This window comes from Gopherus flavomarginatus, chromosome 5 (genome assembly GCF_025201925.1).
Source record: "Gopherus flavomarginatus isolate rGopFla2 chromosome 5, rGopFla2.mat.asm, whole genome shotgun sequence".
NCBI classification, from domain to species: domain Eukaryota; kingdom Metazoa; phylum Chordata; order Testudines; family Testudinidae; genus Gopherus; species Gopherus flavomarginatus.
Genome location: NC_066621.1, coordinates 8,133,998 through 8,151,936, shown reverse-complemented (window position 1 = coordinate 8,151,936; position 17,939 = coordinate 8,133,998). Strand labels below are relative to the sequence as shown.

The 17,939-nt window shown below is 44.6% G+C and overlaps 1 protein-coding gene across 1 annotated transcript; it reads right to left on the bottom strand.

Moving 5' to 3' along the window:
• Positions 1 to 1,405: 1,405 nt before the first annotated feature.
• Positions 1,406 to 17,533, bottom strand: LOC127051702 (uncharacterized). Its single transcript, XM_050954368.1, has 4 exons — positions 17,461 to 17,533; positions 15,886 to 16,458; positions 14,528 to 14,689; positions 1,406 to 2,244 (listed from the first exon to the last, which is right to left on the bottom strand). The coding sequence occupies exons 1-4, from the start codon at positions 17,528 to 17,530 to the stop codon at positions 2,012 to 2,014; spliced, it is 1,038 nt and encodes a 345-aa protein (XP_050810325.1). The 5' UTR covers positions 17,531 to 17,533; the 3' UTR covers positions 1,406 to 2,011.
• Between the last annotated feature and the right edge of the window lie 406 nt (positions 17,534 to 17,939).

The window sequence follows — 17,939 nt, the reverse complement described above, 5'->3', positions numbered from 1 at the left end:
AACAATGACTCCAAGATGTCTTTCTTGAGTGGTAACAGCTAGTTTAGAACCCATCATTTTTGTATGTATAGTTGGGATTATATTTTCCAGTGTGCATTTCTTTGCATTTATCAACACTGAATTTCATCTGCCATTTTGTTGCCTAGGCACCCAGGTTTATGAGATCCCTTTTTAATTCTTTGCAGTCAGCTTTGAACTTCACTATCTAGAGTAATTTTGTATCATCTGCAAACTTTGCCACCTCCCTTGTAGGGTGGTGATAGGCTATGAAGTGTAGACAAGTAGCCTTTCTTTGATGCTTTAGAGGAGGAGCCAATGGAGGCATGCAAAGAGAGAGTTGACATAGTGAAAGTGAAGGGCTAGGAAAATGATCTTTGTAGAAGCATTCTGAATGCATGTGAGCAGGGCAGGGCCAGAGAGAAGGCTCTTGCAGTAATTGTGATTTAAGATGATGAGAGCCGAGACGAGTTTTAGCTGTGAAGGTGAGTAGGAAAGACTGTGTCTTAGGGCTTCTCTACATGGGCAATTTACAGCGCTGCAACTTTCTCGTTCAGGTCTCGTTGAGATGTTTTTTTTTTTAGAGCGCTGGGAGAGCTCTCTCCCAGTGCTGCGCTGCGACCATACAAGCCACGTTAAAGTGCTGCCGCGGCAGCAGTTTAGTGTTGCCAGTGTAGACTAGCTCTTAGAAATGTTAGGCAGAAAGAATCTGCAAGTTTTAGACATAGCCTTGTTTTGAGGACCTAGATCAAATACAACACATGGGTTATGGGTCTGAGTGGCAGGCAAGATACTGCTATTGTCTTCAGTTAATCAAAACTCCCACTGACTTCACTGGGATCATCATTTCACTCTGTGTCTAGAAATTAGGCTGCAAACTTTGGTCCTGATATATTGCCTATTGAGCAGTGATGCTTATGTCATTATAACTGTTCCAGTGCATAAAGCTGAAGCAGATAAACATTTAACAGAAGGGGATTTAAAAGATGTACAAAATATCTTCAGAATGTTGTGACTGGAATATAGGGAGTGTCCCAGCTTTTGAGTAGTCAGGATCATTTGCAGACAGGTTATTTTTTTTTTACAGGAAAGTAGTGACTTGACATACAGAATATTGTGTTCTACTCTAGTTTTTTTCAGTATGTATATTTTTTAACAGATATATTAGAAAGCAATGCACAGACCCTCTTATAACACAGACAGCAGCTGTTTCCTAGTGACTAATCTCTCTAAATACTGTAAAATTCTCTTTTAATCTTTGCCAAATACATTAATTAATTTTTTGGAGCCATGTATGTGGGCTTTGACTCAAAATGAACTATTCCCCTTCAATCAGTTAGTTTGTTGACAGTCAAAACCACCTATGGATATGGGTATTAGTATTGATACATCTGTAGCTGCTTTGCAACAAAAAAATTAATCCCCTCCACCCTTAAAATATAAAATGTGAAATCCTGGCTGCATGAGTTTTGCCATTGACTTTAATGCAGTCCACATTTCACCCAGGACTCCGAGTATCTGCTATTAATTACCATTTCATTTCAAAACAGACAAGTGATAGTTTTGAGTGCTGCCATTTTTGATCTATTCAACAACAGAGGTACCTAAATTCAGAGACCATTCTAAAAATGTGAACCTTAATTACTCACTGAGCTTGCTAGGGAACTAAGAATAGTGGTTGGCCTGGCTCTTTTATGACCCAGTTATAAATCCATGCATATAATAATTTTACAGCAGTAAGATTAAGATTTAAAATCCATGTTTAACCTTTACTAATCATTTTATGTTTTTGTTATATCCCTGCATACCTTGGGCGAGTCACTTCACCTCTCTTGTGATTCAGTTTCCCCATTATTAATATGTGGATAATAATACTTGCCTCCTTTGGGAAGTGGATTGAGGTCTATTGATTAAGAGCTAGTATAATTATTAATATTGTAATAAAATGCTACTTAAAAACTAATATGACAACTAATTAAAGAGATTGCTCTATACTACTGTCATTATTACTACATTATGAGTGTTGTGTTGGTGACTGAAATCTATCAAAGGTTGGGGAAAGTCCTTTATAATTTTCACCAGATAAAATTTCAAGTCTGAACTTCCCAGGTCTGGCGCCAAATGGTAAGTATTCAGGTTGAAGCGCATCATCATCCAGTACAGTCAAATTGGGGTTATAAACCCTTGGTGCATCATATAGTCCTCCTGATATCATCAGTGTGTCATCTGGAGTAGTGTATATGTCAGCTGTAAAATATTGAAAGCATTATTAAACATTATTAAAGTACTATGGGGAGAAATGTAGCATATTCAAGCAAATCACAAGACCTAAAATCTTCACTGGGCAAAGATGTAGTCACGTTGTACTACTATTTTGTGTATCTGTGGATTGACTGTATATATTAAAGTAAAAATGGAAATATAAACAACCATCATTGTTCCAGGCAGTAATCCAAATAGCATAGGAGGCAAATGAAAAATAGTAAATGAAAAATTAGCAAATCTACTACTTTATAATCTGTGTTTTGATTTGTACATTCTTCAAGTAGTAAAGTGGTAGAAATTATCTGTTTCTAACAAATTGTGAAGCTGATCAGAGTATTAATAAAATAACCTTAAATAAAAGAATAGAAGTACCAGAAAACATTGAAAGAATGCTAGGTTGTTTTGGGTGAATGGCATTGAAAAAAGAAGGAGTATGATAAATGTAGAAGTACTTTGACAAATCTTCACGTTTTAATGGAATATTTTCTCAGTCAAGACCTGAGTGAGAGACCATTGAGATGTGTCATTTTAACACAGGATTTTATTAAATCCTTAATTGCCAGCCAGCTGCCCTTTCAATAGTCCATGAAAGATGTTATAGTAAGTACAAAAATATTACTATTATTACATGGGACTGTGGGTTTATTTGTATCCATTTAGTCAGGAATTCAAGAAAATTATATTATTGTATCATTATCTGCAAGAAGTATAAGCAGCACAGGCATATCTCTAGCTGTCATTTTCTCAGTGCTTATATGTGTTAGCTATACAAAGAAATATTTGGATGATTCTCTGTCAATGGCTTTTTAATTCAAATTTATATTAGTGATTCTGTTGACATCAATTTATTAGGCATATTTGCCATTCACTTCCTTTAACTCAGCTAATTTATACCTGAAGTACATACACATTATACATTTGTTATACTACATTTTATTTTGTGAACTTAATCCACCTAACCAGTTCTCGGGAGGATATAGCCTTTCCGAACCTGATCTCTAAAGCATCTCACCAACTAGAGATAGGCACAGTTTGAAAACTATAACCCCATTGTACCTGCAGATACTAAATAATTACATGTTTTCAGTAAGGGACCCTAATTACCAATGAAAAATTCTGATAAAATGAATTATCAAATTTATTATCCAAAAATAAGTTGCTGGTGTTGAAAGTGTAGTCTCATTTGCATTTGTCACCATTGCTATAGTCAGTAGAAGACAAAACAATGATACAAAACAAAAGGACTAGAGATAAAGAGCATTGAAAGGGAAATATTTCTTAATTATTCTGGGGACTTTCTCACTAACGCATCCCTATTGTAAGCTAAACAAATAAATATATTGGAAGATTTCCAGATTTATTTGTAGGATAATGTGCCAGTACAAAGGATTCTTTGGCTTGTTACAATGTCATCAGTAGCTCTGAAGATTCTCTCTAATTATACACTGTGACAAGATTAACAAGCAGATTTTTGCCAAAATGGTCACTGGTTGTCTTTTCAGTTCCCATTTCATTTAAAGTTATGGAACTATAAGCCTTCCATTAATGAAATATGCTCCAGTGGATGTAAGCCAAGATTCTGTAACAAAAAGCCCCTGGTACCCATATGCTTTCTTGCTTTTATAAATGATAAATATTATTTGCTGCTATTCCTTCTGCTGTGAAAGCACTGGTGCTAATGTTGACACTGGGTGAGCTGTGTGTGTCATGCATTCTCTGGCCTTGTCTTTACTGCTGAAAAAGTTGTTTTACCTTGGGATAACTAAAGCTATCTTGATATAAGCACACAGTAAAAATGGGGCACTTTGGTTTTACTGTAAGGTAAACTAGGTGAGGTCAATGCCAGATGGAAGTATAATGCTAACCTCTCTAGTTTATCTTGAAGTAAAACTAAAGTGCCCGGTTTTTATTGTGTTTCTAGTCTGGATTTGGCTAGCTGTTTTAAGCATCTAAAGATGCAGATACATGCCTAATGGTGTCTTTTTTTAAAGCCCCTAAGCAAGTTAGATGTCTAAATACCTTTGAAAATCTGGCCCTACCTGTTTAAGGATTTTTCATTGTTGCTATTTCATTTAACATAATTTAATTTAATTTAAACATAAAACACACACACAAATATTAAGTATAATAATATACATTCTTCGAGTGCTTGCACATATCCATTCCAGTTAGGTGTGTGCGCGCCGCGTGCACGTTCGTCGGAAGACTTTTAACCTAGCAACACTCGGTGGGCCGGCAGGGCGCCCCCTGGAGTGGCGCCGCTATGGCGCTTGATATATACCCCTGCCGGCCCATCCGTCCCTCAGTTCCTTCTTACCGCCCGTGTCGGTCGTTGGAACAGTGGAGCGTGGCTTAGCTGATCCTCACCTCCCTAGCTATTCGCTCGTTTATATAGTTATTGTGTATATAGTTAGATTTTCTATAGTTCTAGTTAACTTTGTTTTAGTAGTTATTGTAGTAGTTTTTGTATATAGTTAAAGAGGATCGGGACTTAGCCCCTTCTCCTCACCCGGTACCGGGGCCCATGCCCAGTTCACCGGGCTTCAAACCCTGCGTGGCCTGTCATAGGCCGATGCCCACAGGAGACCCGCACGACTCCTGTTTAAAGTGTTTGGGCGAATCCCACCTCACGGACAAGTGCCGAATTTGCAAGGTTTTCAAGCCCCAAACAAAAAAGGAACGGGACATTCGCCTGAAGCAACTTTTGATGGAGGCAGCTCTGACTCCTCCATCTTCGGCACCATCTGCGGCACTGGGGACAAGTGCCTCCTCTGTGCCGGAACGCACGGCTACAGTAAAGGCTCCTCGGCGCCAGCCTTCACCGGCCCAAGCTTCTGCCTGGCACCGCTCCCTCTCCCCAAGGAGCAAGAGGCATAAGACTCCTGCGGCCCCTGTACGCCACAGTCAGAGCGTACTACCAAGTCGGACTGCCCAGCACCGCCAACTGCCGCGGCACCGCAGACCTCTGCACCGTTGATTCCGGTCTCACAAGAGCCGTCGAGTCCGTTGCCTATCAGCTCCCCAGCACACGCTGTGGTCGAGTTTGTTGTGCCCTCTATGCCGGAGACTTTCTCCACAGCACGAGAACTGATTGCCTTGACGGAGCCAGAGCTGCCTCAACCCCCGGCACCGCCGGTGCGGGTTGTTCAATCATTGGGCAAGCCTGCCATGATGAGGCCATCTTCACCTGGTACCATCGAACGTCGCCGGTCACGATCCAGGTCCTGCAGGCACTCTCGGTCCCGCCATCGATCCTGATCCCGACGCCGCTCGCAGTCCCAGTACCACCCTCCATCTCAGTACCGGTCATACTCGCGGCACTGCTTGAGAGCCCAGTCACCGTCTCAGTACTCTCGGCACCGGTCCAGATCCCAGCACCGTCGTACCTCTCGCAGCCAATCTCGGCACGGAGATTCAAGGCACCAGTCGACTTCCCGGCACCGTGCTGGTCGCAGGTCCCGGTCCCGCTCTCGGCACCGATATGACTCCCGGTACCGTTCTCTGGTACCACATAGAGAAGGATCGACTGGACGCAGAGACCTGATCCAATCGGCCTCAGCTCCCCCGTGGCCTCGTCACCCGTCCACCTCATCCCATGCGGACAGTGCTTCCTATGGGGATTCGGAGACGCATACCCATGGCCCAGACCACGGACTTCATCAGTGGTCCTTTTGGACACCTTGGGCTTATCATCAAGCCCAAGGTGAACCGGCTGGCCCATCACGCTCCGGTCACTCAGAGCACCACGTGCCAGAGGCCACTGTAAGCAGACCTCCCCCGGCTGGTACAGAGGAAACCAGTACCCACGCACCGGAACCGCACGATCTTATGGCTCCGGAGGTCCCCCAGGATCAGGAGTCAGTGCAGGACCCACTCGTCCCTGGGCTGTCATCCTCCTCTTCTCCGGATGAGGCAGTAGCGGGGACATCATTGTTGGACCCACCTCCGATTGACCTCATGGCACACCAGGACCTTCTGCAGCGTGTTGCCCAGAATATTAACTTACCGGTAGAGGAAGTTCCAGAGGTGGAGGACCTGGTGATAAGCATTTTGTCTGCGGAGACACCAACCAGAGTGGCTCTCCCCTTCATCCGTTCGATCCAGGCTAGAGCAGACACCATCTGGCAATCCCCAGCATCCATTCCACCCACAGCCAGAGGGGTCGAACAGAAGTGCATGGTGCCCTCCAAGGGGTATGAGTACCTCTATGTGCACCCCCCTCCCTGTTCATTGGTTGTACAGTCCATCAGTGAATGGGAGCGCCACAGCCAACAAGCTCCTGCGCCTAAATCTAGGGAAGCCAGGTGAATGGATTTGTTGGGACGGAAAATATATTCCGCGGGAGGCCTCCAACTCAGGGTTGTGAACCAACAAGCCCTCCTAAGTAGGTACAACTATAACACCTGGGAGGCGGTAGGGAAGTTTACAGAGTTGGTCCCGCAGGACTCCCGCCAGGAATTTACAGCACTTCTGGAGGAGGGGAAGAGAGTTGCGTGGACCTCCCTACAGGCCTCACTAGATGCCGCCGACTCGGCGGCTAGAACGGTCGCCTCTGAAATAGCCATGCTACGTATATCACGGTTGCAAGTGTCCGGCTTGCCACCTGAACTTCAACATACCATATAAGACTTGCCATTTGATGGACAGGGCTTGTTCTCACAAAAGACAGACCCCAGACTGCAGAGTCTAAAAGACAACCGTCTAATTATGCATTCGCTGGGAATGCATACGCCTCAGACTCAAACACAGTCATTCCGCTCCCAACATCAGCGCCCTTACCCCCCACCTAGGCCAAGGCAAGACTTTGCCAGAAGACGAGGTCGTACCAACCACAGACGTCAGTCTGGACCTCAAGGGGGTAACAATTCCGGTCCCACCAAACCAACAGCAGGACCCAAATCAAACTTTTGAAGGTGCGCCCGTGTCATAAACAGATAGCTAAGGGTTAATGTCTCTTTCACCTGAAGCACCTGACCAGAGAACCAATCAGGAAACCGGATTTTTTCAACTTTGGGTGGAGGGAAGTTTGTGTCTGAGTCTTTTGTCTGTCTGCCTGCTTTCTCTGAGCTTTGGAGAAGTAGTTCTACTTTCTAATCTTCTGTTTCTAAGTGTAAGGACAAAGAGATCAAATAGTAAGTTATATGGTTTCTTTTCTTTGGTATTTGCATGAATATAAGTGCTGGAGTGCTTTGATTTGTATTCTTTTTGAATAAGGCTGTTTATTCAATATTCTTTTAAGCAATTGACCCTGTATTGTATCATCTTAATACAGAGAGACCATTTGTATGTATTTTTCTTTCTTTTTATATAAAGCTTTCTTTTAAGACCTGTTGGAGTTTTTTCTTTACTTCAGGGAAATTGAGTCTGTACTCACCAGGGAATTGGTGGGAGGAAGAAATCGGGGAGATCTGTGTGTTGGATTTGCTAGCCTGATTTTGCATTCCCTCTGGGGGAATAGGAAAGTACTATTTGTTTCCAGGATTGGGAACAGAGAGGGGGAGTCACTCTGTGTAGTTTCACAGAGCTTGTGTCTGTGTATCTCTCCAGGAGCACCTGGAGGGGGGAAGGGGAAAAGGATTATTTCCCTTTGTTGTGAGACTCAAGGGATTTGGGTCTTGGGGTCCCAGGGAAGGTTTTTCAGGGGGACCAGAGTGCCCCAAAACACTCTAATTTTTTGGGTGGTGGCAGCAAGTACCAGGTCCAAGCTGGTAACTAAGCTTGGAGGTTTTCATGCTAACCCCCATATTTTGGACGCTAAGGTCCAAATCTGGGACTAAGGTTATGATATGGTGGTAGCGGTGGGATATAGACAGAATCCAGAAGCCAGTAGGAATATTATATTTTTCTCTTCTCTGCTAAGGGCTTTTTAGCAGAGAAAAACAGTTTGGTTTTAAAAGGGAACCAGAGAAAATTTTTTTTTCTGCTCTCTCTAGCAGTTTGTGGCTTGCATGTTAAGCAAGAAGCCATTACCAGACTGTTAAGGGTCTTTTGTCACACAATAGCACTCCCATTGAAAGTCATTACCAGCACTATATATATGCAAATAAAGTGGTTTTTCAGGTTTACTTAACATTGAAGATTAGCTAAAGGCACTGTTGCTAGGCAGACTCCAGGAGGCAACAGAGCCTGCAGTTCAGAAGATAAACACCGGAGGGCACCCCAACACAAGAAAACAGGAACCATGACTTCTAAGGCAAAAATTGAGGCCGAAAAACAAATCAAAAAAGCTAAACACAGGCAAGAGATGAAAAAACACAAACAGGAACTAGAAATAAAACAAAAAGAGATGGAGCTGAAAGAAAAGGAAGAAAGCATCAAACTGGCAGCCTTCCAAAGAAAACAGGCAGCCAAAGAGGCAGCACACAAAAGAAAACTAGAAGAAGAAGAGGTGGCCCACCGCCGAGAAATGGAAAAACAACAAAAAGAAATGGAAAAACAACAAAAAGAGAATGAAGAGAAGGAAAAACAGAGAAAACATGAACTGGAGTTGGCAAAAGCTGGGCTGCATGTGCCAGCCAACTCAGTAGTTAAAAAGTGTTCTTAAAATGTAGAAGTCTGTTAGTTATATACTTAGTAGTATATGTAAAGGTGCATGTGTTGTATTAATCTGTTTATTTTAAAGTTCTAGAAGGAAATCGCCGCCAGTGAGCTTCCCCACTGTCTGCAATTTGGGGGGGCGTGTCATAAACAGATAGCTAAGGGTTAATGTCTCTTTCACCTGAAGCACCTGACCAGAGAACCAATCAGGAAACCGGATTTTTTCAACTTTGGGTGGAGGGAAGTTTGTGTCTGAGTCTTTTGTCTGTCTGCCTGCTTTCTCTGAGCTTTGGAGAAGTAGTTCTACTTTCTAATCTTCTGTTTCTAAGTGTAAGGACAAAGAGATCAAATAGTAAGTTATATGGTTTCTTTTCTTTGGTATTTGCATGAATATAAGTGCTGGAGTGCTTTGATTTGTATTCTTTTTGAATAAGGCTGTTTATTCAATATTCTTTTAAGCAATTGACCCTGTATTGTATCATCTTAATACAGAGAGACCATTTGTATGTATTTTTCTTTCTTTTTATATAAAGCTTTCTTTTAAGACCTGTTGGAGTTTTTTCTTTACTTCAGGGAAATTGAGTCTGTACTCACCAGGGAATTGGTGGGAGGAAGAAATCGGGGAGATCTGTGTGTTGGATTTGCTAGCCTGATTTTGCATTCCCTCTGGGGGAATAGGAAAGTACTATTTGTTTCCAGGATTGGGAACAGAGAGGGGGAGTCACTCTGTGTAGTTTCACAGAGCTTGTGTCTGTGTATCTCTCCAGGAGCACCTGGAGGGGGGAAGGGGAAAAGGATTATTTCCCTTTGTTGTGAGACTCAAGGGATTTGGGTCTTGGGGTCCCAGGGAAGGTTTTTCAGGGGGACCAGAGTGCCCCAAAACACTCTAATTTTTTGGGTGGTGGCAGCAAGTACCAGGTCCAAGCTGGTAACTAAGCTTGGAGGTTTTCATGCTAACCTCCATATTTTGGACGCTAAGGTCCAAATCTGGGACTAAGGTTATGATAGCCCGAGAGCAGAGTACCAATTGCCTCCCAGGATCCCTTTCAGTTCTACAACCGCCTTTCCCCGTTCCTCCCTGCGTGGTCCCAATTAACTTCAGATCTTTGGGTCCTGTGCACGGTGGAACTTGGATACCATCTTCAGTTTGTTTCACCCCCTCCATCTCACCCCCCCTCCTTGTCCCTCTTCAGGGACCCCTCTCACGAGCAACTCCTCCTCCAGGAGGTCCGGAGGCTCCTTTCAATCGGAGCTATAGAGGAGGTACTGGAGGAATTAAGGGGCAAGGGGTTTTATTCCCGATATTTCCTAATCCCCAAGGCAAAAGGGGGCCTCCGGCCTATTCTAGACCTGCAAGGACTGAACAAATTCATCAAAAAGTTCAAGTTCCGCATGGTATCCCTGGGAACCATCATTCCTTCCCTGGATCCTGGAGATTGGTACGCCGCTCTCGACATGAAGGACGCATATTTCCACATTGCAATTTACCCCCCGCACAGACGGTATCTGTGCTTTGTGGTGAATCATCAACACTATCAGTTTATGGTCCTTCCCTTTGGTCTCTCCTCAGCCCCTCGGGTCTCCACGAAATGTATGGCGGTCGTCGCAGCTTCCCTGCGTCGTCGTTGAATACATGTCTTCCCATACCTCGACGACTGGCTTATTCGAAGGGCCTCCGAGGCACAAGTCATCAGCCATGTGACCATCATCAAGGATCTGTTCACGCATCTAGGCCTGATAATCAATTTGGAAAGGTCCACTCTGGTGCCAATGCAGAGGATAGAGTTTATCGGGACCATGCTGGACTCCAACCTTGCGACGGCCAGTTTACCCCCACATTGTTTTCAGGCTATAGTCTCCCTTGTACAAAGACTTCAGAGCTTCCCAACAACCTCTGCTCGCATTTGCCTTGGCCTCCTTGGTCACATGGCTGCATGCACATTCATCACAAAGCATGCCAGACTGTGAATGCGTCCTCTACAAATCTGGCTCACCTCAGCCTATCGTCTGGGCAGAGACGCCATAGACATTATACTCACAGTTCCGCCGACTGTTCTGGGCTCCCTCAACTGGTGGCGAACGTCATCCCTGGTGTGTGCAGGTCTGCCGTTCCATCCACCCCAGCCCTCCACATCCCTAACAACGGACGCGTCATCCCTGGGCTGGAGTGCTCACCTAGGGGACCTTCGCACTCAAGGCCTTTGGTCGTCCCGGGAGTTGACGTTACACATCAATGTCCGAGAGCTGAGAGTAGTCCGGCTGGTGTGCCGAGCGTTCCAACGCCATCTGCAGGGCCGTTGTGTTGCAGTTTTCATGGACAACACAACGGCCATGTATTACATAAACAAGCAGGGAGGGACACGGTCCTCCCCCCTGTGTCGGGAGGCGATTCAACTATGGGACTTCTGCATAGCCCAGTCCACAGATCTAGTAGCCTCCTTTCTCTCAGGAGTCCAGAACACTCTCGCAGATCAACTGAGCAGATCCTTCCTGTCACACGAGTGGTCCATCCGTCTGGACATTCTCCATTCGGTTTTCCGGAGGTGGGGATTTCCCCACGTAGACCTTTTTGCCTCCAAAGTGAACAGGAAATGCCAGTTGTTCTGCTCCCTACAAGGTCGCTCCCCGGGCTCCCTCTCAGACGCGTTCCTAATTCCATGGAAAGGTCACCTCTTTTATGCCTTCCCACCATTCCCTCTCGTCCACCGAGTTTTACTCAAGCTCTGCAGGGACAAAGCCCGCCTAATTCTGATCACTCCGGCTTGCCCGAGACAGCACTGGTACACACTGCTGCTCGACCTTTCTCTGATAGATCCGATTCCCCTGCCACTCTGTCCGGATCTCAGCACGCAGGCTTCACCACCCGGACCTGCAGTCCCTTCATCTGACAGCATGGCTGCTGTCTGGTTGAGCCAATCGGAGTTGCGTTGTTCCACCTCCGTGCAGCAGGTGCTACTGGGAAGCAGAAAGCCTTCCACACGAACAACATTCCTCGCTAAATGGAAGCGCTTCTCTCACTGGTGCACCCAGCATGACCTTACTCCACAAACTGTATCGGTCCCCACTGTCTTGGACTATTTATGGTCCCTCAAAGAGCAGGGCCTGGCGATCTCTTCTATACGAGTGCATCTTGCAGCTATTTCCACCTTCCATCCTGGGGAAACTGGCAGTTCCATTTTTTCTCACCCCATGGTTTCCAGATTCCTCAAAGGCTTGGAGCAACTCTACCCTCAGGTCAAACGCCCAACCCCTACCTGAGATCTAAACCTCGTATTAACTAGGCTCATGGGTCCCCCCTTTGAGCCTTTAGCTACATGCTCGCTGCTGTACCTGTCCTGGAAGACAGCATTCCTCGTCGCTATCACCTCAGCTAGGCAAGTCTCAGAACTTCAAGCATTGACTGTGGATCCCACTTATACGGTGTTCTGCAAGGACAAGGTACAGCTGTGACTGCACCAGCATTCTTCCCTAAGGTGGTCTCTGCCTTCCACGTTAATCAGGACATCTTTCTGCCAGTCTTTTTTCCGAAGCCGCATTCATCGCGCCGTGAACAACAGCTGCATACTCTGGATGTCCACAGGGCTCTCGCCTTTTACATCGAGAGGACCAAACCCTTCCGACATTCACCTCATCTATTTGTAGCAGTGGCAGAGCGCGTGAAGGACATGTCAGTCTCTTCCCAACGAATTTCATCTTGGGTGACATCCTGTATTCGAGCATGCTATGACTTGGCTCACGTTCCGACTGGCCATCTCACCTCCCACTCTACCCGGGCTCAAGCCTCATCTGCCGCGTTCTTGGGACATGTTGCCATCCAGGAAATATGCCGCGCGGCTACCTGGTCTTCCATCCACACCTTTGCATCACACTACGCATTGGTCCAGCAATCCAGAGACGATGCCGCCTTCGGCTCAACTGTCTTACATTCTGCAATGTCTCGCTCTGACCCCTCCGCCTAGGTAAGGCTTGGGAATCACCTAACTAGAATGGATATGAGCAAGCACTCGAAGAAGAATAGACGGTTACTCACCTTTGTAACTGTTGTTCTTCGAGATGTGTTGCTCATATCCATTCAAAACCCGCCCTCCTTCCCCACTGTCGGAGTAGCTGGCAAGAAGGAACTGATGGACGCATGGGCCGGCAGGGGTATATATCAAGCGCCATAGTGGCGCCACTCCAGGGTGCGCCCTGCCGGCCCACCGAGTGTTGCTAGGGTAAAAGTCTTCCGACGAACGTGCACATGGCGCACGCACACCTAACTGGAATGGATATGAGCAACACATCTCGAAAAACAACAGTTACAAAGGCGAGTAACCGTCTTTTCTGGGTCAAATTCCAGTTTCAAAACCTGCCTGCCTAACTGTCCATAACAGTTGTAATTGGAAAAGATGGTAAGTTCTCACTTCCTGCCCAAAAGTCACATCTTCAGCAGGTGTAAATTGGTGTATTTCCACTGAAATAATTGGAACAATACTGCTTTACAACCAGGGCTGGTGCAAGGATGTTTTGCGCTCTAGGCGAAACTTCCACCTTGCGGCCTCCCGCATCCCTGAGCCCTGCAGCGGCTCCCTGTCCCCCCCCTGCCCTGAGGTGCCCTCCCATGGCAGCTTGCCCTCCTGCGGCAACTCCCCACCCCCCCTCCGCCCCGAGGCACCCCCCCCCCGCCACGGCAGCTCTCCACCGCCTCCCCTGTCCTGGGCAGCCATGCGGCAGCTGCCCACCCCAGCTCACCCCTGCTCCGCCTCCTCCCTGAGCATGCCGTGGCTGCTTCACTTCTCACACCTCCCAGGCTTGCGGCTCCTAAGTTGATTGGCGCTGCAAGCCTGGGAGGCAGGAGAAGTGAAGCAGCCACAGCATGCTCGGGGAGGAGGCGGAGCAGGGGTAAGCTGGGGCAGGGAGTTCCCCTGCGTGCCGCCCTCCCTTACTTGCTGAAGGCATCCCTCCCTGCGCCCCCCTGCCTCAGCTCCCCCCTAAAAGCCTAAATGCCGGCGGAGACGGGGTGGCTGAAGATCCGGCCTAGGTCGCCTAACAGGTTGCACCGGCCCTGTTTACAACCACTGAAGAACTGGCACTTAGACCATTGTGCAGCATTATTTTACCCAGTGGTACTCAACCTGTGGCCCACGGGCTGCTTGCAGCCCAATCAGCACACAGCTGCAGCCTGTGACACACCCTCAGGGCTATACAGGTAGTATATATATTGGGGGTCGGCAACCTTTCAGAAGTGGTGTGCCAAGTCTTCATTTATTCACTCTAATTTAAGGTTTCGAGTGCCAGTAATACATTTTAACATTTTTAGAAGGTCTCTTTCTAGAAGTCTATAATATATAATTAAACTATTGTTGTATGTAAAGTAAATAAGGTTTTTAAAATGTTTAAGAAGCTTCATTTAAAATTAAATTAAAATGAAGAGACCCCCGGACCGGTGGCCAGGACCCAGGCAGTGTGAATGCCACTGAAAATCAGCTCATGTGCCACAGATTGCCTCCCCCTGATATATATTGTGTGGATGCAGTCCACATAAGACATAGAGAGCTGCATATGTGGCCCACAGTGGTAAATAGGTTGAGAACCACTGCTTTACACTGTTAAAAAGTTACCACCTTCTTCCTCGGGGTTGCTGCATTTCATTACTGGGGGAAGTGGTTGCCTTGAATAAACAATTTGTAATGTGCACATGTAGAATGTATGTTTGTTATATGATACATCTTATTAAAAATATGCCAACCTGTTTCAGAAGAGGTGTCATATAGTGGGTGATGGGAATACTGAGCTCTTCTCTTCCTGTATTTATCAAGACTGCATATGACAATGGCTAGAACAGCAAATGTGAGGATGCTGCTGAAAATAATGACCAGAATGGCCTCTGAATTCCTTAGATGAATTCCTCCTGTTTCAATAAAATAATTTAGAAAGTTGTTCTTATTTCATAGCTACAAAAAAAACACATCTCAATCTTTAGGCTTCAGTATGGCAATACAGAAGGTTTTCATGTGCTAAGTGTTAAAGAGACAGATTCAAATTCTAACCTCTCAAAAAAACTCCCTAAAATAGACTTGAACTCCCTTAACCTCCAAGCTGCCTTGGGGCAACCCAGCAGCAACACACCCAAGATGCTTTGTTTATTCAAATGAGTCTAGTAGTAAAGTCTGGTTATTTTATTATTATTGTGGTGAATTTTCAAAGTAAATGTTTCAGTTTGGGTTTGACCCTCCCAGATTTACTGTAAATATATGAAAGCAGATCAAAGGTATAGCACATGGTCAAAATTTATAAAATCAGGGTACCTAAAGTTAGTCAACTAAATACATACTTAGGTGCCTAAATTAAAATGACCTGATTTTCACAGCGGCTGAGGACCTGCAGCTTGCATTCTAGGCAATAGGAATTGTGAGTGGTGAGCCCTATAAAAATCAGGTCATTTTGATGTAAGGGCCTAAATAAGGATATAGTTATCTAACGCTAAACCACCACACTTTAAAATGTTGGCTTACGTGATTATTTGTCTTTGTTATGTTGCTAGCATAGATCCTCAATACCTGTTCCATCAACTTATGCCTGCTTTTCAGGAGGCATGGGTGGCCCTCTTTCTCATACTCCTTGACACCTTGGCTCAGTATGTCTCTTTGTTTCTGTCCTTTCCTGTCTCTGCTTTCCACTGTCTAATATTGAATTTTTTCTTTTCTATGTAATTTTCAATCTTTGGTTTTCCATTACATTTTTTTCCCCTTCCCCGCCCAGGAAGATTCCTTCTCCTCAAGTCCTCCACTCAACAGAAGTTACATACTTTTGGGTGTCCAATGGTAGCTCTTGCAGCTGAGCTGAGTTGAGTTCATGGGAACAGAGAAGAGAAACAGAACTGATGGTTTGTTCCCAGGACCAGAGGCCCTGAACACGTAAGCTGGGAGGGAATGTTGGTGCCTGGAAAGCAGCTAACACTTGATACTTGTTGACACATTTGTTGTGTGTACATGATGAACCCCAATGCCTGATGCCATTGCTTCTTTCCAACAACTGGGTGCACACAGTGAAGTAGTTTGATACCGCAGGTTAGGAAATGCTGCCATAGAATCTAATGACACCTACCTGAAGCCTGTGTTGTAGGAACTGAATCCAAAGCTTTGCTAGTATTTAGTTGTGTGACTGTAGACGATTGAGCTGTTGGTTTCAATGTGATTGCAGATGTTCTGGGATTAGAATCTTTATCAGTTGCTTGATTAAAGGTTGAAACTGTAGGTGATGTCATAACAGTGTTGAATCTAATAGTAGTGTCTGAAGGGCTGCTAGTGTCTGTGTTGAGGGGACGTAGAGTGTTTCGTGCAAAATGTGACAAAGTTGTTAAAGCCAATGAACTAGTTATCTTTGCTGTCAAAGCAATTGTATTCCAACTGGAACTTATATTCTGCACTGTGGTTGTATTAACTGCTTCTTCATCTGAAACGGTAGACATTACAATACTTCTAGATATGGTTGTATTTCCAGATACATTGGATACTGCTTCTGTTTGCATGACTTCATTCACAGGGGGAGGCTGATCTGAAGCCTGAACAGAAAACATCACTACTGTATGACAAATCAAAAGGAGCTTGACACACACACGTTGTATTCCATCCATTATGGCTTCGCACTCTTCCTGCTCAGCTGAAGATTTACCCTTCTCTGTGCAAATATACAAACAAACAAAGCCATGAAGGTAAGCAAAATAGATTAATTTAGTATCTGTGGGATATTAGTTCCTGCAGGAGTTTTGGGTGATGGCTGTGACAGTAGCTGGGCTTTATTACTTGGGATTTGAGGGCTTGCTTGTCTACACAGGGACACTCAGGAAAGTAAAGATGAATTAAGGTAGTACAGTTAAAATTAATTAAGGTGTGAAGTTAAAGGAAATACTCTGCAATATTCACTTAAAATTAACTGTTTCTGCAAATTTTCTTGTCAGTAATATTCACTGTTACCACTGAATTTATTTTCTAGATTCGCAGAAAACAAGGGTAGGCAGGGGTGGGGGTGGGGGAGAAGGGAGAAGAGGGTTGAAGGAAAACAAAGTTGAAGCAAATTTTGTTACAAGTGTGAACAAATATTAATGGAAAATTGTTTGCAATACTCAGCTAATTTCTGTGTTTAGCATGGGTTCCTGTTAAAATATTTAACTGTCAATCATTGTAGTTTCTATAATTATAAGCTACAAGCCTTTTTTTAAGCATGGAAAATTGGAACATTACCTATTATTGCAAAATTATTAGCTTGCTTTTATTGCTTTAGCCCAGAATGCCAGTATTTTGGGATTTAGATATCAGGCTTTTTTTGTTTGTTTGTTTGTTTTTGTTAAACAATAGAATAAACTAGAGTTGATAGAGTACCTGACACAACACTACACACTGTAAGTCAAACCAACAAGTTGTCTTGATAACTGCAAAGAAACCCCAAATTTACAAACTCCAAGTGAAATATCAAACACTTTTGGAACTTAAAACTAAAGTGCAAACCAAGCATGTCCAAGTACTTCCGGGTGACTCGTAGCTGAGAGCTGACATTAATGACGCAATTACATTCCACACACTTTATATTCTCTTAGTGTTCAAAATAAGTGGAATTTTTAAATGCCATACGGAAATATCAAATCAGAACAAATTTTACCAAAATAATACTTTCAGAACTCACCTAGCCTATGAAACGTGGTGGCACTCGTACCTGCAGGTAGTTCTGAGTAACAGATACACTGTCTTAGCATGTTCCTGTTTATTCAGACTCTGGAATACACTCAGGGGAGGGCAGGGTGAAACACCTTGGTGTCTCTATGGTAACCAATGGAGTTGCAGTGGAGTTTTGAGATTAGTCAGGGATAACTGCACTAGGGTTGGGTTCCCCTGTCTATGAATCTATCCAGGTCACATTACAGGAAGCTGTGTGTGTCACGCTAGCAGTTACCAATAACTTAATTTCACAATAGTTTTAAAAAGCAGCTTTTGCCTATCTAGAGACAATTTTAGACTCTTGTAAAGAATATATGTAGCAATCCCATCAAATGTTTTCCCTCAGAAGTGGTGTAGGTGTTTAAATCTTCTTGCTAATAGCAATACCATTCTCTGATCAGAAACAGTGAGTTTTAGAAAACCTATCCAACATGCATGATAGTTACA